Raw genomic sequence first — 22,652 nt, forward strand, 5'->3', positions numbered from 1 at the left:
TCAAATTTGTTACGCAGATTCTTCGCTGTAAAATCATTAAATCACCTAATAATGTAGCCAAATATAGATGACTTGGCAGAGTTGTCACACCCTCGTTGAGAATATTAAGAATTGTCCTGAATTATATACGAAACAAGAGTCCGTCAAATGATAAACAATGATTTTCTGCTTATTGGAAGCCATCAATAAACCGGTTAGAGTTGTAGTATTGATAATTTTCGACCGGACACCACTTTTTCCGATTACTTTCCTGAAAGGAACAAGGTGTCTATGAATCAGATTTGCATGAACACATTTTAGTTATAATGGTCAACCACGTCCGATTTGCACTATTTCGCACTATTTGGTGGACTATACTTTGCCCTCGTGACATTTCTGTCTGTCGTCTGTCCGGATTTTTACTAGACAGATAATCTTCTAAACTACTGGACCGATTGTTGTCAAATTTTGTATATACATACTCGTATATTAGGACTATCATGCAACAATCTGATGACGTCATCTCCAAAATTTACAACAGTAAATTTTATAAAATTATGGAAAAAAAGTCAAACTTGTATAAGAACATTTTCCAGTTTAACTTTGAAACTGCAAACACGAATGCTCTGAAATCTTGCAAACGTTTTAAGGGCATCATAAGCATTGTAAATCATTAATCAAAATTTATTTGTTGATGCCCTCTCAAAAAAATTGGTGACATCATCTTAAAATTTTGCCGAATAAATCCTCTCTGAAGTATGCAAAATATTATAACTCCATAATTGTGGTTTATCAATGCATTCATAGTTTTTAGAATTACTTATTCAGGGTGACTCAAAAAATTCATGAATGATGCAGTTTATTGTATTGATTAGATCAAGAACGATTCACTCTATTTTCCCGAAAATTTGGGAATATAGGACTGTTATTATTCCACTATATCTAAAATTCGCAAAATTAAATCTCTTTCAAAAAATCTGAATTTATTTACCATCGATCAATTTTTTTACATTGCAATTTTTCGTTTTACCTGCTTCTTAGATTTTACAGTTTCTTGATATCACAATTTTTCGTTTTTTCATTTTCTTTATTTTTTTAATTTTTCCATTTTTTAATATTTCGGTTTCATAATTTTTCGTTTTTGCAACTTAAAATTTTTCAATTTTTTATTTTGTCGTTTCCCTTTTTTTACAAGTTCATTTTTTTTCATTTTCTCATATTCTTTTTTAATTTTCATTTTCTGAATTTTATATCACAATTTTTCGTTTTTTCATTTCCTTTATTTTTTCAATGTTTATTCCGATTTTATAATGTTTCTTTTATTCAATTCTTCAAATTTTCAATTTTTGATTTTACTAGTTTTACTATACTTCAATTTTATTTTGCAGTTTCTCAATTTTTAATCTCTAGATTTTTCAATTTTTCAAGTTTTTGATTTCCAATTTTTAGGTTTTTCAAAGTTTTCATTTTATACTTTTTTGTGTTTTCATTTTTGATTTTTCAAATTTACAAAATCGCAATTTTTCCATTGTTAACCAGAAACTTAAAAATTGAAAAAAATTAAGGAATCGAAAAATTGGGAATAAGAAAAAACGAATTTATTCGAAAATTTGGAAACCCCAAAAATTGTAAAAATCGAATGATTAAAAAAATGGTAAAATCGTGATATCGAAAAAATGAAAAAATTTAAAAATTATGACTATTATTACACACATATTTATAAATAAAACTAAAAAATTGCAAATCAAAAATTGAAGAAACGAAAAATCGAAAAATTGTAAATTTTCACATCGAAAAGAAGAAAATCATTGAAAACCGAAAATTAAAAAAAAAAAAATGAAAAAAAAACGGAACGAAAAAATGCAAATCGAAAAACTGACGGCAAAAAATGAATACTCGAAAAATTACAAATCGAAAAATTTAACAAACGAAAAATTGAAAATGAAAAAACAATAAATTATAAAATCGGAACATTGAAAAATCGAAAAATTGGAAGAAATGAGATATTAAAGAATCAAAAAATTGAAAAATTAAAAACTGAAAATTCGAGAAAATCTAAAAAATGAAGAACAAAAAAAAAAGATAAATCGAAAAAACGCAAATCGAAAAATTGAAGAAACCAACAATTGGAGAAATTCAAAAATTTTAAAATCGAAACACTGAAAAATCAAATAATTGAAAAAATAAAGAAAATAAAAACCAGAACGATAAATTACAAATTATAAAATTGAAAAATTAAAATTTGAAAATTTTCACATTGAAAATAAGAAAAATTAAAAAACTAGAATATTGAAAAACCGACAAATTGAAAATTTTCACAAAAAATGAATATTTGAAGAGATGCAAATGGAACATTTGAAGAAATGAAAGATCAAAGAGTTCAAAATTGAAAATTAAAAACTCGAGAAATTTTAACCCTAAAAATTGCAAAATCTAAAAACTGAGGAAACAAAAAACTGAAAAATCGCAAATCGGAAAATCGAAGAAACGAACAATTGGAAAAATTCAAAATTTTGAAAATCGAAACATTGAATCATCCAGTAATTAAAAAAAATAAAGAAAATAAAAACCAAAACGAACAATTAAAAACAGAAAAATTGAAAAAGTTCACAGTGAAAGAAGAAAAAATAGAAATTAATCAGAACATTGAAAAACCGAAAAATTTTAAAAATTAAGAAAATAGAAAACTGAAACGAAAACTGCAAAATCGTGAAACTGCAAAATCTAAAATTGAAAAATTCAAAATTCTAAAAGTCGAAAACTCGAAAAATTGCAAATCAGAAAATTGAAAAATCCAAAAATTAAAAATTTTCATATCGAAAAAAATAAAAAAAAATTAAATCGAAACAATGAATAATTGAAAAAATAAAGAAAATATAAACCAAACAAAAAATTGAAAAAAAGAAAAAATAAAAATTAAATTGAAAACCCGAAAAACGGAAAAAATAAATAAAATATAAAACTGAAACGAAAAAGTGCAAAATCGAGAAACTGGAAAATCTAAAACTGAAAAAACGAACAATTAAAAATTCTAAAAGTTGAAAACTCGAAAAATTCAAAATACCAAAAATTGAAAAATTTCACATCGAAAAAAAGAAATATTTGAAGATGAGAACATTGAAAAACCAAAAAATGGAAAAAATGAAGCAAAAAAAAATAAACGAAAGGTCGCAAATCGAAAAACAGAGGACAAAAAATGAAACCTCGAAGAGATGCATATCGTAAAATTGAGGAAAGAAAAAAAAAATAAAAAATAAAAAATTGAAGAAATGAAAGATTAAAGAATCGAAAAATCGAAAAATTACAAACTGAAAATTCGAGAAAATTTCAATGGAAAAATTTGTAAAACGTAAAAATTTTATAATCGAAACATCGAAAAAATAAAGGAAATAATAGAAAGCTGAAATTAAAAAATTAATACTTGTGAAATTGTAAATCCAAAAATTGCAAAATCTAAAATTTAAAAACATCTAAAACTTGGAAATTGGAAAACTGAAAAATTTTAAAAAGAAAATTCGAAGAGATACATATCATAAAATTGAAGAAACGAGCAGAATGCAAAAGTGAAAATTAAATTGAAGAATGGAAAAATTGAAGAAACATTGAAAAATATAAAATATTGTAAAAATAAAGAAAATAAACCCAAACCAAAAGCTGCAAAAAAAAATGAAAAGTTGAAAAATTGCAAATTGAAAGACTGAAGAAACAAAAAATTGAAATAAATAAAATTAAAAAAACAAAAAAATATAAAATCGCAAACAATCGAATATTTGAAAGAATAAAGAAAATAACAAACCGAAATGAAAAATTACAAATCGAAAAACTGAAATATTAAACACTGAAAAGTCGAGAAAACTAAAACGAAAAAATGCAAAATAGAGAAACTGGAAAATACAAAATTGAAAACTCTCCTGCTGTTCAGGGGCGACAGAAATTTTATCGCAATAACCTTTGACAATTTTTTTTTTCTAGTCTCAGCTAGATTTCGGCAACTTGTTATACACTACAGATTTAAAGCCTACATCTAAGCTAAGGGAAAAAAGAAAGAATGAAGGAATCTGTTCGAAGTTGTAGGTAGAATAATCGATAAGTACTCTAATAGAAGCTGACCTGGTTTTCAAATGGATTTCCTCAGTTAAATTAAAACAAGACGTTTACAAAATTTCAATACCTACCTCAAACAGTTTTTCAGATATTTTCCGATAAGTATCTGTAGATACCCTTGTCTCTATTTTTAGCCAAAGCTTTTCGAATAGTAGATAAACATTCACTATCTAATTTACGCTAGAGCAAGTATCACGTTCTAAAAACAAAGTCAGCCACAAAAGTGGCTCATAGATAGCTAAATATACTATTACATCCACTTTACTTTGTAGCGTTCTAAATCGTCAGATTTTCTCAAAATGCCCCTCCCTAATCCCGTAATCTCTGGGAAATTGTCTTTTAGCATAGAAATAGAGACATGGAGGTTGAATGTATTTGTTATTTAAAAAAGCTTTCCACTGCAGGCAAGATAAAAATAAACTACCCACGTAGCAATCAAATTCCAATTATCTCCGAATCAGATGTATCGAAAATACCAGCAAAAATATTATAATTAAACTCAAAAGCGACCAACAAATTATCATTTTTGACATCTCATAAATCTATTCTTAACCACACAACATTCAATTCCGCCTAATCCACCTAAAACCATAATGAAAAAATAAAAAACCCCCAAACTGATAAGAAAGAGGCGTATAATTGAAAAAAATCTGCAACGGAACGCACGAACGCGTTCCGCACCACTAAATCCATATGTTTGGTCATGTAAAGTCACGAAACCGTGAAAAAGTGTCAAAAAAATACCACAAGTCAAAAAGCAGTTTCCTCGTCGCCACCTAAAAATATAACTAATGGCGAGACGCCGGATTATCAGAAGTCCACGTCCATATGCCAACACTTAATTAGGTACGAAGGGTTGGTGTATTATCGATAATTAATTACGTTCCGGAAATTCCAGATTTGGAAGAGATAATTGTGGGTACAAAAAGGGTCCTGGCGAACCCCAAACCGGTAGTTCTGCTGCTTCTGGTCCAGAGGTGAGTCCACAATGCATCGTCTTGTCAAGATTGTAGTTGTGTTGTGGAGTGTTGTGATGGTCGCTTCCGCTTTAACCCACCGCGAAACAGCACAAACTAAATTATTTCTGTGTCTGACTTCAGTAAGTTTTTCAAAATTTTGAACCGAAAAGTGATAACCGTATTTCAGCTCGACCCTCAAAATTGCGATTTTTTGTCAAAAGTGTACGAGAAGCGTGACAAAGTCGGCTCTTCTTTGACTCGGTTGTGTGACAAGAGCAAGAGGACCCCTTTTCTCACCGAGGCCTTTTTCGACCTGTGCAGCTTACCTGCCCAATTCAAAAATTCCTTGTAAACTGTCAATCGTTTTCTAAATAAACCATTTTCACACAACTGCGTTTATTCCTAATGGTTTGTAAACTGTGCGACGTTCGCAAACTCTCAATCACACTTCTCCTCCCTATAAAAGAGCAAATTCCCAGCGACTTTCTCAGTCTTTCGAGGGAATTTCTCTTGAGTGGATTTACTCTGTTTCCAGATTACGAAAATGCGCGCAAACTTCGTAGGAAACGCTGTTTTTCTTCTGCTCGTGTTGTTTTTCCACGCATATTCCGCCTTCCCTTCAAGACCAGACGAACGCACTCTTGCAAATAACGAGGTAAATAAAGTGATCGATTAGCAGGTGTGTTTATGTAACGGTTTCAGAGATACCAGTTCATGAAGGAACTGCTACCGGCTTTACGGGAGGCAATCGTCGAGGACAAATTCATGGAGGAGAAGAGGAACCAGGAGGTCATGACGGCCTTCAACAACATGAAGGAGCTGAAGGACATACTGCGATCGGGATAATATGCCTAACTCTGTACCTGGATTTGAATAAATAAATTGAATTAAGTGTGCTCTCATTAATATTCAAGTTTTATTAACGGTAACAAAAATGGCGCAGTCGGTAGGATTCGTAGTACATAACCGGAATTTGTTCAATCTGTAATGGCAAAAAGTAAAACAAAATACAAAAATAGTTGAAAAACTAAAATCCTAGGAATAGAAGTTTACTTGCGCGGCATCAGTGTCTTATTTAACAAGTTTCAAAGAAATTTGATATTTCTATATTATCGCATAAGAAAAGAAACACTTGCAATTTTGTTGCCGTAATGGATACATACTTTGAAACAGGCGGAACTTGGATGTTAGCATTTTTTCCGGAAAAAGTTATCTATGATCGTATCTATCAAAGGGCAACTATGTTTTGCGGGGTTGTCGCATGTAAAGTGGGGTATTGGTGGGTCTTCAATAAATAAAGTGTACACGAAATGATTGAAACATGCAGGTCCAGTATATTAAAAATTCGGCGGAACGTTGCATTTCCCGAATAAAACGAAATGTAACAATCGTTCTCTTTAATCGTACACCTGAAGGACGTAATTAAAAATATACAGAGAGAAACAATGAAAAAATAAGTCGAAAGCACAATCAGCTGTAATAAATAAGTAAACCTGCATTGTTACTATTTAATTTAATCATTTATACAACTTTAGAGATGCAAAAGACCACTAGATGCGGCGTGTGCCATTAAGGTGTTCGCAGCCTGTTGTGTCTCTAAAAGAATTCTCGTTTCGTTCATCCACTGCCTCGCTATGGACCTCGGTGCACCTTTTAACAAGTTCATATACTTAAGAGTTTGGGCGAAATCCCCACGATCTAACCAATATCTGCAACAAAAACTCAGCATTCACACGACAAGCGGTGGCTTCTTTACCTGGCTCTTTGAAGAATTTCGTTGGTGGTCAACGAACCAAAGTCGACTTCTTCGTCGTTCAGTTCCGCCTGCGGTATAGGGCTGGGGTTTTTAATTAAGAAAACTGATTGAATGAAGGAGAGGATATGGAGGGGCAGAGCTCCGCCGTCTTCTGGCACTAGAGCTACTCTTCGGGCTACCGTTTCGACTTTGAGGAAGCGTTCACGGAGAGCGTCTTCAGGGAAGACGCCCCGATTTTTCGCCTCCGGTGGAATGCCGTTTATCACAGCTTCGACTAGCTCGTCGCCTTTCGCTAAATAATCATAAGAGATAAAAATTGGTCTAGTTATTTAGACAGAACTTCCCTCGCGTCTGAAGTCAATTAATACACATTTTTCGATTTTTTTTTGCTAATTTTATTATTTATTAAAAAATCGGTCAGGTATTTATTTTTTTAGTGTGAATTTTTATCAAAAATGAATCAATAAACAACTTCTATGAAAAAAAATCTACGTATGCAGCAATTAAAAAAACATGAGACTCCGCAAATTTTTCAGAATAATTTAGCCTCACAGGGACGTCTACAGGATTATTATAACATAACAAACCTAAATAGCCTCATTGACGATTTATTCGTGAACCCTAAAAATGTTTGTCATTATCTGCTAAAGTTAGGGAGACTGTAGCAATATAAACGTGCTCGCTGAGCTCGTTTACTAAAGATGTGTTTCTTTTAAGTCTAGAAATTTATTCTTATAATAGAATCCAAACCACTTCTAGCAGAAATACGCTGAAAACAGAAATTTAAATGGGAGCGCAGAGAGCACGTTCAGGTGTAATTCAAAAAATTATTTATTGCTGTCGCTGAAAACCTAAATTATTAAGAACAATTTAGTTGTCATTTAAAAATGTGAGTTTAAAGATTGATTTTTCTGTGTCTAAAAAAGTGATCTTGAAAATGTTTGTTTTTTTTAAGTAATCAGTCTAGAGATTTATTACTACAACAAAACGTGTTATTAAAATTTTTCACTGCTGTTCGTGAAAAGCTAAATTATTAAAAAAATGTATAAAGCGTGTATCAGTCTTAAAAATAATTGTCAATACTAAACTTAGGTAGAAACCCAACAAACAAGTATGTTTGTGTTTTTCAAAATTTAGAGATTTATTTTTACAAATGAACCTAAAGTCCGTTTTCTTGGATACTTGTAAGATTAAACTTTAAAATAGAACGTTCAGAATGCGAGCGCAGCGAGTACGTTCAGGTTTTATTTAAAAAAAAAATGGTGCAAAGTTATCAAATTGAATTGATCAATAAAATAGATTGGCTCATTCCTTAATTATTTTGTGTCATCTTGTATAAATCATTACAAAAATTATGATAAACCACAACTAGGAATCATAATATTTTACTTATTTTAGATCAGATTTATTCGACAAAATCTTGACATGACGTCATCAATTTTTTGGGAAAGGATAAACGAATAAATTTTGATTAACGATTTATCATGCTTACGATAATTTTAAAACGTTTGGAAGATTCCAGAGTACTCTATTTTGCAGTTTCAAAGTTAAAATGGAAAATGTTATACAATTTGTTTTTCAAATATCTGGATATCTAGGTGAAAATCTCAAAACGGATTCATAAACCACACGTGCAGGAGTATCGTATTTTATAAATTTAAATAATATGTACCAAGGTAAATTTTGAAAATGACACCATCATATTGTGTAAAATTTTTATAATTCGATATTCTTAATAAACATATAAAATTGGTCTAGCAGTTTCGGAGATTATCTGTCTAATAAAAATCCAGACAGACGGCAGACAGACAATTACAATACTTTCTTACCTTACGCCCAGGAAGTAAAAATACAGAGTGTCTGGAAAATAGCGGATTAACTCTCCGCTGCGCTCTTAGAATTAACTGGTGAGTCTGGGAAAAATAGTTAGTACTTGCTAAGATAAGGATGAATTTGGCAGATGACATATCCTCTAAGAAAAGAGAGGGTGGGTGGGTGGGTGGGGCTAGTAAAGTAGCCGTCACAATAAGCTGAACGCTTCAAGCGCTCAATAAACCCCTAACCACAGCTTATAGATGACATAAATTGTTTTCATCTGTTAGGACTAATTCTAATTTATTGAAGTTTTCATCTATACATAAGATTTGTTATGTTATTAACCATTATTTAGGAAGTGATATAGATATTTTTTAGAGATGTACCGACTATACTCGGACGACTGTTCGGCTTTGCTAAAACCGGTTTATAAATGCAACAGACAGTGTGTTTTTTTTCTATTTCTCTGACTACCTTAAAAATTTGTTTTATTTTAATAAAAGGAATAACTAAAGTTCCTTTGTTTTCCAAAAAATGTGTTAAGGTGGTATCACTCAGAATTGTCACACAACAGTTGAGCATAAATAACTCTTCACGTAGTCCAAACACTCTCTAGTGTTCTCTAGTCAAATTTTTAAACTCTCACTCACACCCTGTGTTTTTATTAGTACCGTCTCTTACTCTGTTTTTGTTCGTGTTCTTCTAATGTGACTTTTAAAAAAGTAACTTATAATTAACTTTAAATTTCGAAAATACAAAAATTCAAATATAGAAGAACTGAAAACTCGAGAAATCGAAAAACTTAAAATTTTAAAAATTGAAAACTTAAAATATCGAAAAGTTGAAAGATGGTGAAAACCGAAAGTTCAAAAAACAAAATTGAAAATCCAAATAGTAAAAAGTCGAGAAATCGGAAAATCCAGAACGTGAAAAATCCAAGTCGAAATACTAAAAAATTCCAAAATTGAAAAATTGAAGAATCGAAAAACTGAGAGAACTCACAAAATTGAACGAAATATCCAAAAATTGCGAAATTAAAAAATTGAAAAATTGGGAAATCGAAAAGCCGAAAAATTGCAAACCTAAAGAATCGAAAAATTGAAAAATCTGGAGCCTGAAAAATCGAAAAATTGAGGAACTGAAAAACTGAAAAATCGAAACCTTCGCAAGTCGAAAGTGGGAAAACCAAAAAAATAGATTAATTGAGAAACGTCAAAACTTGAAAATTTTTAAAATTGGAAAATTGAAAACTCGGAAAATTCAAAAATCGAAAAGCCGAAAAGCAAAAAAAACGAAAAACCGATAAATCGAAAAATCGAAACATCGAAAAATTCAAAAACTGAGACAATCAAAACATCGAAACATCCGAATCTCGATTAATCGAGTTCTCAAAAAATTGAAAACTCGAAAAATTCACAAATCGAAATATATATAAAACAGTCGAAAATTGAAAAATCCAAAGTTTAAAAAACGAAAAACTGAAGAATTGAAGAATGAAAAATCGAAACTGCGAATTCGAGAAACGGTAAAATCAAAATATACATATATTAATCGAAAAATCGGAAAACTGAAAATTTAGCAACGTCAAAATTTGAAAAATTGTAAAATAGAAATACTGAAGAACTGGAAAATCAAAAAATCCAGAAATCGAAAAATCTAAAATTTAAAACATTGAACAATTGAATTATCGCAAAATGAAAAATGGAGAAATCCAAACATCAAAGAATCAAAAAAGAAAAATTCGAAAATCTAGAACTTAAAAATCGAAAAACGGAAAAATCTACAAATCGAAACTCCAGAATTTAAAAAAATTGAAAAATCGAATAGCTGAAAAATCGAAACATCGAAAAATTGGAAAATCGAAAAACCGAGAAACATAAATATCGAAACATCGAGAAAAAAATTGAGAAATTGATAAATTGAGAAATTGAGCAATCAAAACATCCAAACATCTGAATTTGATAAATCGAGAAATAAAAAAAAATTGCAAAATTTTAAAAAAGAAAAATCAATTAAAACATCCAAAAGTTGAAAAAAAATTAAGAAATCGAAGTATAAAACTATCGAAAATTTGAGAAATCTAAAGTTTAACGAAAAATTGAAAATCCAAAAAGTAAAAAGGGGTGGAAACCCGAAAACTGCAACCTGAAAAATTTAAAAATTGGAAAATCGACGAATTGGAATCGATTGGCCTGAAAATTTGAAAAATTGAATAAACGAAAAATTGGAAAATCGAAAGAAACAACAAAAATTAAGGAAATGAAAAAACAAAAAATTGTGATATAAAATCGAGAAAATGAAGAATAAAAATCAGGAAAATGCAAAATAAAAATCGGGGAGTTGAAAAATTGAGGGGACGGCATAATTAAAAATCGAAAATGTGAAAAATGGAAAAATGAGAAATTGTAATATTGAAAAATTGGAAAATCAAAAATAAAAAAACGAAAAAGTGTATAATAAAAACTTAAAAAATGTACAAAGTGAAAATCAAACTTGAAAATTTGAAGAAAAATTGCTAAAAACCTGAAAATTTGAAAAATTTAATAATGAAAAAATTGTAAAATCGAAAGAAACAACAAAAAATAAAGGAATCAAAAAAAGGAAAATTGTGATATAAAATCGAAAAAGTGAAAATTAAAAAATCGGGAAAATGAAAAATAAAAATCGGAAACAAAAAATTGGAAAAGGGAAAAATGAAAAATTGAAAAATCGAAAAATGAAAATCTGTAATATTGAAAAATTACCAAATTGAAAAGCTGATGCAAAACGAAAAATTGAAGGAACGAAAAATTGAAAATTTTGGAAGTTGAGAAATTGTAAAATTGAAAAATCAAAAATAAAAAACGAAAGATTACAAAATGAAAAATTGAAAAATCTTAAGAACCGAAAAAGTGAAAAAAAAAAAGAAATGTGTATTATGAAATAGAAATATTTAAAATTAAAGAAATTGGAAAATCGGAAGACTGGACATGCAAAAACTGCAAAGTGAAAAATTTAAAAATTGAAAAATTGTAAAATCGAAAAAAAAACACAGAAAATAAAGGAAATGAAGAAACGGACAATTGTGAATCGAGAAAATAAAAATTAAAAATTCGCCACACTGGAAAATAAAAATCGGGAACATGAAAAATTGTGGAAACGAAAAATTGAAAAACTGCAAATTCAAAAAATTGAAGAAACGAAAAATTGAAAAATCGAAAGAAACAATAAAAAATAAAGGAATTGAAAAAATGAAAATTTGTGACATAAAATCGAGAAAATGAAAATTAAAAAAATCGGGAAAAAGAGATGTATTGTAAAATCAAAATATTGAAAATTAAAGAAACTGAAAAATTGGAAGACTGGAAATCCAAAAACTGCAAATTGAAAAATTTTAAACGTGGAAAATCATGGCTCCAAAGCACTTTCAAATTCTTTCCAAACAGGAATACCTAGAACTTCAAGACTGTTTTAAATTTTCAAAAAAAAAAAAACGGGGTCCAGGTCAGAATTTTCTAAAAATAGAACACCAAGTCCCCAAAAATTGTTTTACATAATTTACAAAAAAAATTTCCATGGTCTCCCGAATTAAAAAAAAACCCTGCAGCACTCAAAACTTTTTCAAATTCATAAGGAATAAAACACTAAAACCTCAAAAGATTTTTTCAAGCTCATCCAGTACCAAAACATCAGATTCCTTTAAATTTATCCTGAAATAAAACACCAGAAACATTGTTGTCAAATGGAATTTTATCAAATTATTACAAAAACAACCATATCCTTGTACATTCTAACTGAAATGGTAATTAAACATGGTCATGGACAAGAGAAATATTAACTAAAAATTTTATTACTAGTTGTGATAATGAATGTGTTGTTTAATTGTTAAACGTAGCAAAAGAACTGATTTTAAAATCATTATAACTTTACCAAAATTTGAGAAAGATTTTTTTTTTATCTCATTAGCCAAAATCAGTCTTATCTTAACAGATTCTCGCCCCGCCCACCCACACTCTCTTTTCTTAGAGGCTATGTTATTTGCCAAAATCGGTCTTATTTTAGCACAGCTGCTAACTCGCCCATCCACCCTCTCTTTTTGCCAAAATCAGTTTTATCTTGGCAGCTACTAGCCCCGCCCACCCATCCTCTCTTTTCTTAGAAGATATGTTATAGCCAAAATCGGTTTTATCTGAGCAAATACTGATGACTAACTTTTAGAGAAAATTAACAAAATTTGGAAACATTACGAGCTTACTTGTATGCAAAGGCAGGAATTTTGAACATCTTCTCTAGTGTTTAGTTGGTTATGCTTTAATGGATTTTTCTTTTGTTGATTTTGTTTTTGTGTGTAATTTATAAATGTCTTATTAAATGTTTTTTTTTAATTTATTAATGAAAAATAACAGCTTGTTTTATTAATAAAAATGCACAAAAATTAATGACCACTGGCTGTTACAGTTATCATCGTTACTAAAAAATGACAAAGTAAGCCGGAGGTATTCACGCATTAAATTAATAAATAAGGCTTTTTTCGTAGTCTACATCATAAAGATTGTTTTTGTGACTCCCGAAACCCCCGCACATAACGTACTGAAGAGTTAATCCACTATTTTCCAGACATCCGGTATAAGAAACATTTCATGCTATTTTTTCCAACACCACAATAAATATCAGCTTGCTACTCTACTGAGAAAAGCCTAGGTTAGTTCGAGAAGTAACAAAAATAGCGACAAATTTCACTCATTCTATACACTCTAACACAGATGTTTCACATTTAAACGAATCGGCACTCAAATTGTTCGTAAATTTCTCTAATAGCCTAATCGTGTTGACGAGAGTATATTAGCACACTAGATCAAAATAACATAAATTACTTTTTAGGTCATGAATCGAGTCGGTGAGGCGAGATTAGAAAATAACAGCAGACTAATCTGTACGCTGTAAATTAAATTTATAATTTCTTTGTGACCACACATTTCAGTCGAGTCATATAAATCCGTTTCATTTAATGTTTTAATTTGTCAACTTCTTAATTACAAAATTAAAACATTTACATAAATATTTTGCAACCATAAAAAAAAATGACTATCAAAACATCACCTTGACATATCTACTACAATAAAACTCACTCCCGATCTTTCAAAATCAAGCGACTTTTATCCACCCTAGTTCAATTGTGTGAATATTTTATTCACTTTTTTTATGTTAAATGTAAACAACATTCCCCAAACTCTCATGAATTAATAAAGGTGTGTCTTCCCAAAAAACCAACAATGAATCATTCCATGCTAATGCACCACAAATTTATCTGAAAAATGTGTAAATGACGAAAATACACAAACCTGACACCCATACGAAAATCGTTTAACACGAAAATACAGGGTGTCCCAAGGAAAACTTTCAAACGGAATATTCTGTGCCAGTTTAATGATAAAAAAAATCTAAAACGCAATTTTGTCCAAATTTAAATACCGTTCCTTGATTTGGTGTCCTTTACACAAATGTCAGAGAAAGGACCTTGGGCATTACCCGGAAAGAGGAATATCACAAAATAAATTATTACAGCATTTTGACATGATAAGTTAAGTATCCGAAGAAAGGTTAATTGTCTTTCAAAAAACACTCCTATTGATTATAAAAACATATTGACACCGATCACGTACTTAATTCAATCAAAAATCATTAAAATTATTCATGAAAATAAAAACTAGTGTATGGAACTAGAAGCATCTACTCTACTTGATCACAGAGGGCGCTTGCGCCACTCACGTCAAATCTACAAAGCGCATGCGCTACTCATCCCGACTTCGCCTATAATCTCACCTGCCGCCTTTTGCACCAACGTGATCTCCGGACTCAGAGGTCTCAACTGATCCTTCCAGGGTATTCCAGGACACCCCGTTTTAATAGCCCGCAACAACGCTTGACACGCCGCCCACAGCACTTGCGATTGTTTCGCCGTTTTGTCAGCCGTAGCCCTCGCTGCAACGAAAAAATCAAGTCGCCATGCGAACACTCGACAACCACGAAATCAACTACCTTGATTGTCCTCGACTTCCATCGCAAAACAATTAAACAAAAAATTATTATTGTGATGGAAGAGGCATGTCGTGGGAAAGACGCAAAATGAAATTTTGGTTAAATTTTTTGATTGGGCGTGATTTAGGAGTTGGTTGGCATTGCGTTTACTGAAATTTATGTGAGTAATGAGTTTGACGTTTTGAGGTGACTGAAATTTTGACGTTTGGGTTTTAGTGCCAACTGAGCGCGTTAAAGTTTCTGTTTGGGTTTTTGAATTTGGACAAACCTTTCAGGGCCGTATCTAGCCCTCTCAGTCGTCCTACCATCGCCGCTAACTCCATTTTATAAGTTGTGCTTTCTTTTTCTAGTTGTTCATCGAATTTTCTTGCTAAATTACGCTCGATTTCCATTGCGCGGGTTGCGACGGCTTCGTCCAAGTGGTCTGCGAAAACTTGGGATTGGCGTTTTAGCTGTTCTCTTAATTCATGTTCTGCTTCTTTTCTTAGTTGTAAGCACTGAGAAAAAGAAGAATCGAATTTAAAAAAAAATAAATGTTTAGCAATCAGTCCAAAAAAAAAAAAAAAATCGCCCCCCTTTTTAGTACAAACTAAGCCTTAATTGTGTTACTGAAACATATATTTTCTTTGAAAATGAAAAACACATTATAATTTACGGAAGACAAAGTGTTGGTAACATTACCATTTTATTCTATGCTATTTATCGTCTAGAATTCATTATTTATAAAACATAAAACCTTATAATTAATTGTTACAATTGGGAAGTTTCAGTGACAAATTGGTAGAGCAGCTGCCACAAAAATTGAATAATGACTTTTTAATCTTTACAATCTATGGAGAATATAATCTGGAATCGTTTTATAACACCAATAAATCCATTTCTACCCTGAAGCAGAAAATTCCCAGGGGCAAGTACAGTCCACTTTTAGAGTAAGCGGCACTTTCAGATCTCAGTTATGAATAAGGCTCGGATAATATGCAAAATGCATTTTTTTTTCACTAGCAGCCATGACGCATGCAAATGTCGACTCATTTAGAGGTAGCAAATTCAACTTTTGCGACCAACGGTTCAAAAAGAAAAATTGAGGTTATGTACGCAATGTTTGATGTGATTATTTCTTAAAATTTTAATAATAATGAAAAAACTTTCAGAGTTTAAATAATATATTTGTAGTCACTGCTACACGTGTTTCCAGTTTCTCTTCTGCCTGAAGACGGTACTGTGTACCGAAACACGTGTAGCAGTGACTACAAATATATTATTTAAACTTTGAAAGTTTTTTCATTATTATTAAAATTAATATGGAGTTTAAACACGTATCAGCCTCATCAATACAAATATTTCTTAAAAAATGAACAAATGTGTGCTACAAACATTACTTGAGTATACGCATGGTGTTTGGTAGACGGTAGAAGATAAAATGATTAACTCAGCGACAACTATAAACGGTTTTCTTTGTGTTGAAGATTTAGATTAAGTTTGATTAGAAATCAAAACAAAATCATGTTGCGTCAAAAAATTGAACGTTTATTTTTTCAGTTTATTGTCTTATGGTTTCTACTAGTGAAAAAAATAGTATATTAACCACGGTTGCAAAGCCACTTCTAGACCTCGCGCTTCAGAGCCCTCGACGGTGCGCGTCTCGGGTTCTAATTTGCGCTCGGTCTAGAATGCTTGGCTCTGCAACCTTGGCTAATAATATACTATTATGCATATTTTTAAATTTTTGCCGCATCTTTCGTAGTAATTGGTGAAAATCTTAATTTTAATACAGTTAGTTGGTTATTGGCAGTATGCAGGTAAATAAGTACCGATCTTTTCTAGTAATACGGTCGGGTTTTTCCAAGACTTCATTTATTTATTGTAAATATAGATAGTTTTGCAAATCTATTTAACGAGGGGTTGGAAGAGATGGAAAATCTAGAATGGATTTGTATTTCATTCTTCGATTTCCAAATTCATTCATGATTCGTCTACGAACTTGGCGACAGAGCAGTGATATTATGAATAATTAAAAAAATGTCTTCCAAACTATCAACTATTCAGAGTTGGTTCTAAATGGAGATCGTGTTTTTTGCAAACCTTGCGGCAAAGCAGTAAGTTTTTTAAAATATATTTTCAGTCCTTAGATTAAAGTCTAAGAGAACCAAATAAATATATATGTTTTGCATGTTATTCAATGTTAATAATGGGTACCTCTTACATAAATAATTATTCCAGAACGCCTCTTCACAAAAGAAATTGTGAAAAAAGAAACTCAACCAGTGGAATTCAAAGCTAGTAGCTACCAAGATAAGAATGATTTTGATAAATGAGATTCCCTCTAAGAAAAGAGACAGTGGGCGGATGGGGCTAGTACCTGCTAAAATCAGTTTTATCTTAGCAGCTACTAGCCCCGCCCACCCACACTTTCTTTTCTTAGAGGGTATGTCATTTGCCAAAATCGACTTATTTTAGGAGGTACTAAACGCGCCCACCCGCCCCTATTTTCTTAGAGGAATTTCATTTGCCAAAATCAGTCTTATCCTAGCAGGTACTAGCCCCACCCACCCACCCCCTCTTTTCTTAAAGAATATTTCATTTACTCAAATCAGTTTTATCTTAGGAGCTACTAGCTAGGATAAGACTGATCTTAGCAAATGACGCACCTTTTAAGAAAAGAGAGGTGGGTGGCTGATCGGGGCTAGTACCTGCTAGGATAAGACTGATTTGGCAAATGAGATCCCTCTAAGAAAATAGAGGGCGGGTGGATGGAGTTAGTACCTGGTAAAATAAGTGGATTTTGGCAAATGACATACCCTCTAAGAAAAGAGGGTGGGTGGGCGGGGCTAGTACCTGCTACGATAAGAGTGATTTTGGCAAATGAGAAACCCTCTAAGAAAAGAGAGAGTGGGCGGGGCTAGTACCTGCTAGGATAAGACTGATTTGGCACATGAGATCCCTCTAAGAAAATAAGAGGTGGGGTTGGTACCTGCTAATCTAAGATCGATTTTGGCAAATGACATATCCTCTAAAAAAATAGAAGCCGGGCGGCTGGGGCTGGTACAGTTTTATTAAAAAAATATTGGGCAGTTGTCATTTACTAAAGTCATAACTTGTAAAATGTGCTTTATTTAGATAGCCTTAATTTACTGACAGTAGTGTCATCTGTGGGATATTAATAATATCAAAGGCTTCGTTTGACAAAATAGGTTTTTGGAAAGTGCAAATATTTGTCAAAATGACAGTAAAGCTTGAATTACATATAAATTGTGATAAATGATAAAATGGAGGTGTCTAATATTTTTTGAATAAAATAGTACCTGCTAAGTAAAGACTGATTTTAGCCAATCACGTATCCTCTAAGAAATGTAATTAAATTATTATAAGAAAAGACACTAGAGGTTCCAAAGCACTCTCAAATGCTTTCCAATTAGAATACCTAGAACCTCAACATTGTTTTAAATTTTCAAAAAAAAAAAAAAAAAAGAACGGGGACCCAAAATTACCTCAAAAATAGGTCAAGTCAGAATTTTCCAAAAATACAAGACCAAAGTCCGCCAAAATTGTTTTAAATAATTTACAAAAAAAATTCCATGGACTCCCAAAATAATACACCATGGGTACCCAAGATTCTCCCGATTAAAAAAAAAAACACTGCGACACTAAAACTTTTTCAAATTCATAAAAAATAAAACATCAAACGCTCAAAAGATTGTTTACAGTTTATCCAGCAACAAAACATCAGATTCCTTGAAATTTACCGGAAAATATTTGATTTCCAAGTTTTTGAAGTCTATTATATGTTTGACAATATTATAAGGTATTGGGGCAGATATTCAAATCTTCAGAATCTTTTTCTCTATTTGGGAAGGTATTAAACAATACAAGGTCCATATATATGTTACAATTAAAACGCGTTTTCTCTAGTTAAAACTAGTTTTTACTAAATGCCTTTGTCTAGTAAAAACTAGTTTTAACTAGAAAAAATGCGTTTTAACTGAAAACCGGTTTTAACTGTAACATATAATACAGATATTTCAATTCTAGTAGGCGCGAAAATTAGTTACGTCAAATTGTGTACTAGAAATTAGTAAAGTAGCCGTCACAATAAGCTTAACGCCTCAAGCGCTCAATAAACCCCTAACCACAGCTTATAGATGCCATAAAGTTGGGCCGGATGCCGCGTGCCATTGAGTTAGTACAGGGTAGTACTTAAATATGAGATAAGCTGTGCCCAAACATTGTTTAGAACGCAAGATGTATCACCGGTAGGAGCATTTATAAACTTGCTTAGAAATTTTTCTGATTACATCCCTGTTCCGGACGGCCTCACAAGTGGAGAGTAATAAAAATTACAACCATCCTAATCACTTCAATGAATGAGAGCATGACAGCGCCCCAGGCAGCATTCGGTATATCTTGACGGCTACTTTACCTGCTAGGCTAAGACTGATTTTGGCAGATGAAATCTCTCTAAGAAAATAGAGGGCGGGTGGGCGGGGTTCGTACCTGATAAAATAGGATCGATTTTGGCAAATAACATATCCTCTAAGAAAAGAGAGGGTGGATGGGCGGGGCTAATTCCTGCTACAAATTTGTTTTATGTACCGGGAAAAGCAATTTGAGCTAGAGAATTGTTTTCATCTGTTAGGGCTAATTCTAATTTATTGAAGTTTTCACCTATACATAAGATTTGTTATGTTATTAACCATTATTTGGGAAGTGATATTGATATTTTTTACATTAAAATACATTTTTGCGTAGCGAATTATATGCTATCATTAAGCTCAGAAGTAGTAATTAATTTTATTGTATTTTTATATTCACTTTTGTCCTGTAAATGGGTTACATATGTATCTGTTGGGCAAATATACGTATTTATTATTATTATTATTATAAAATAAGAATGATTTTAGTAAATGACGTATCCTCTAAAAAATTAATTAAATTATTATAAGAAAAAACACTAGAGGCTCCAAAGTACTTTCAAATTCTTTCCAAACAGGAATACCTAGAACCTCAAGTTTTAAATTTTCAAAAAAAAAAAAGAAAAAAACGGGGTCCCAAAATTAACTCAACTCAGGTCAAGTCAGAATTTTCCAAAAGTAGAACAGCAAGTCCCCAAAAATTGTTTTACATAATTTACAAAAAAAAATTCCATGGGCTCCCAAAATAATACACCAAGAGTTTGCCCAATTAAAAAAAAAAACTGCGGCACTCAAAACTTTTTCAAATTCATAAGGAATAAAACACTAAAGGCTCAAAAGATTTTTTCAAGCTCATCCAATAATAAAACATCAGATTCCTTTAAATTTATCCGGCAATAAAACACCAGAAACATTGTTGTCAAATGGAATTTTATCAAATTATTACAAAAACAACCATATCTTTGTACATTATAACTGAAATGGTAATTAAACATGCTCATGGGCGCGAGAAATATTAACTACAAATTTTATCACTAGTTGTTGTGATAATGAATGTGTTGTTTAGTTGTTAAACGTAGCAAAACAACTGATTTTAAAATCATTATAACTCCACCAAAATTTAAGGAATTTTTTTATCTCATTAGCCAAAATCAGTCTTATCTTAGCAGCTACTCGCCCCGCCCACCCACCCTCTCTTTCCTTAGAGACTATGTTATTTGCCAAAATCGGTCTTATTCTGCTAACTCGCCCACACACCCTCTCTTTTCTTAGGCGGTCTCATTTGCCAAAATCAGTTTTATCTTGGCAGCTACTAGCCCCGCTCACCCACCCACCCTGTCTTTTCTTAGAGGGTATGTTATTGCCAAAATCAGTTTTATCTGAGCAAGTACTGATGACTAACTTTTAGAAAAAATAAACAAAATTTGGAAACATTACAAGCTTACTTGTATGCAGAAGGCAGGAATTTTGAACATCTTCTCTAGTGTTTAGTGGTTATGCTTTACTGGATTTTTCTTTTGTTGATTTTGTTTTTGTGTGTAATTCTACTCTGGTACTGCGAAATTTACGAAGTTAAACACAAGATATTTAAAATTTTAAAAATTGACCAATTGATTTTTCCAATTTTCGAGAAGTTTTATTTTTCACAATTTTCGAACTTGTATTTGTTTAAAAACGTAAATTTGTTTTTAATGGAACAAATACCCTACTGCAAATTATTACCACTTCTACTGTAATAAAAACATTAAAAAATTAATATCTGATTTTCAATTAAAGTATTTGCTGTTCAGCTGTCTATTCCGTTGTACAGCATTATGAATTTCCCCCTAACTCCAACCTATTTACTGAAAATCAGCCCACCTTTTTCTGGAAACACAACGTCAACTTGCGCTTCTCCTGCTCCAAAGCTTCGCAAATCTGGGCGTCGTTCAAGGCATCTCCTCCGCCCTTCCTAGCCACCCTCATCGCATCTTCCAATTTTTCATGCGCTATCGTTTCCAACTTAGCCAACTCTTTCTGATAAAATAACACAACACTATATGCATGTAGAATAAACAAATCTAAATCGGCCTCATTAACTTCTAACTTCTTATTATAAATATCGATTGATGGAAACAGAGCTTCCAGTTCTTCACAAAAATGTAATCTAGCTTTTTGCACTTTCTCCCAATACTTCTCGGTTATGTTTCCCATTTTTTTCTCGCCGTAGTACTGCGCTTTCGCGGTTTCGATGTCTTCTAGAACCTTTGCTATGTTAATGTTGACCATTTCTGTAGTGGCTGCTGATGTCTCGTGTTTCTCGAGTAAAGTTCTTAGTTTGGTTACGTTCGCCGTGGCTTCTTGCGCCTGCGTCTCGGCGAGCTTGATCGAGGCATTTTTCGTTTTAGTTTTTTCTTTGACGGTTTCCCATTGGGCGTGAGTGATCTTGCCTATCGACTCGTCAATCATGCACCGGATTTCTTGGTTGTACACCTGTAAATCGAAAATGGCTTGGTTGTACGCATTGACGGCAGTCGTTGCATTTTCGCAGATTTTTGCTTCAAGATCTGCCAAATTTTTGGGGTGGGTTTCAGGCAGCTGGACGTCCTCAGGCGAAACTTTAGCTTCTCCAGCTAAAACAAGAACAAAAGTTAAGACAAGAATAAGTTAAAGACAATTTTGTTAATGTTGTAAGTGTTAAAAATGGGTTAATACCAATTTCACACTTGTCTTCATCTTTCTGCTCAAGCCTGATCTCTGTGTACCCTTCTTGGGGTACTTTAGTGTCTTCCAAAGCTGGTATGACTGGTTTTGGTGCTAGTAAACACAGAGTTAGTCACTCATGGATAAACTGTTACCTCCTACCTTTGTAGTCTTTTTGTTCTTTCTTAGCAACTGTCTCCAATTTCTTTGTTGTTGCATCCTTAGTTAGTGATTCAGATAGTGATTTTTTTACTCCATCGTACGCTCTTCCAAGTGCATCAAGAAAATTGTAATCTTCTTGGAACACAAACTTAATAACTTCGTCACTCCAAGGAACGTATTCGACTAGACTTTTCCGAAATTCGGGGTCGTATTTTGCATAACCAATCGTAGCACCACCGACCAAAGCGAGTGCCCCCAAGGTGTAAATAGCGGTGGAACCGCCACCAGATTTTTCTCTCTTCTTGGGGGCGGGGGGAGGACAGATATCTTTCGCATAACACCTTACATTCTTGTTACAGTTCTTGAGTTCGCATATCCGTCGGTATTTCTGCACAAAAGAAACCCGAATTTTGAGGTTAGATTACTTAATCGTCAAGAATAACCATGAATTACGTAACGGGGATTTTTATCATACAAAAATGGGAAAGTTTAAGTAACAAACCCGGACTTATGTAAACTATTTGCTCTAGCGGGGTCACGAGATGACATAACTTTGTCACTTGGCTGTAAAGTTGAAATTAATTAAAGGGGCTGTTAGGGGGCTCACCGTTTGGAAATTTTTAGAGGGAAACCTGCCTACAAGCCTTAACATCTTCTGGGGCAGCCACTTTGGGAGCGGTTTCTGCAAAAATTATCCAACACAAAAATACACCGTGCACTTAACTTGACAGCGCAGACATCACTCAAATTTACTAAAGCTGAGACTTT

At 32.2% G+C, this 22,652-nt stretch overlaps 2 protein-coding genes across 3 annotated transcripts; one reads left to right on the forward strand and one right to left on the reverse strand.

Moving 5' to 3' along the window:
• The first annotated feature begins 157 nt into the window (after nt 1-157).
• Nucleotides 158-5,948, forward strand: LOC135136036 (uncharacterized). The gene is made up of 6 exons (XM_064065165.1): nt 158-193; nt 3,952-4,049; nt 4,795-4,929; nt 4,982-5,060; nt 5,578-5,697; nt 5,745-5,948. The coding sequence occupies exons 1-6, from the start codon at nt 158-160 to the stop codon at nt 5,886-5,888; spliced, it is 612 nt and encodes a 203-aa protein (XP_063921235.1). The 3' UTR covers nt 5,889-5,948.
• Nucleotides 5,949-6,353: 405 nt separating this feature from the next.
• On the reverse strand, nt 6,354-22,582 carry LOC135141929 (MICOS complex subunit Mic60). 2 transcript variants are annotated; one of them, XM_064073538.1, is made up of 8 exons: nt 22,492-22,582; nt 21,885-22,272; nt 21,735-21,836; nt 20,901-21,652; nt 14,900-15,128; nt 14,416-14,574; nt 6,799-7,090; nt 6,354-6,751 (listed from the first exon to the last, which is right to left on the reverse strand). In XM_064073538.1, the coding sequence occupies exons 1-8, from the start codon at nt 22,534-22,536 to the stop codon at nt 6,574-6,576; spliced, it is 2,145 nt and encodes a 714-aa protein (XP_063929608.1). In that variant the 5' UTR covers nt 22,537-22,582; the 3' UTR covers nt 6,354-6,573. The 2 variants fall into 2 exon arrangements, with proteins under 2 accessions (XP_063929608.1, XP_063929614.1); XM_064073544.1 differs by lacking the exon at nt 21,735-21,836.
• Between the last annotated feature and the right edge of the window lie 70 nt (nt 22,583-22,652).

The sequence above is a fragment of the Zophobas morio genome, unplaced genomic scaffold, assembly GCF_036711695.1.
Source record: "Zophobas morio isolate AGI-343-1 ecotype UQ-CSIRO unplaced genomic scaffold, CSIRO_AGI_Zmor_V1 ptg000004l, whole genome shotgun sequence".
Classification (NCBI taxonomy): Eukaryota; Metazoa; Arthropoda; class Insecta; order Coleoptera; family Tenebrionidae; genus Zophobas; species Zophobas morio.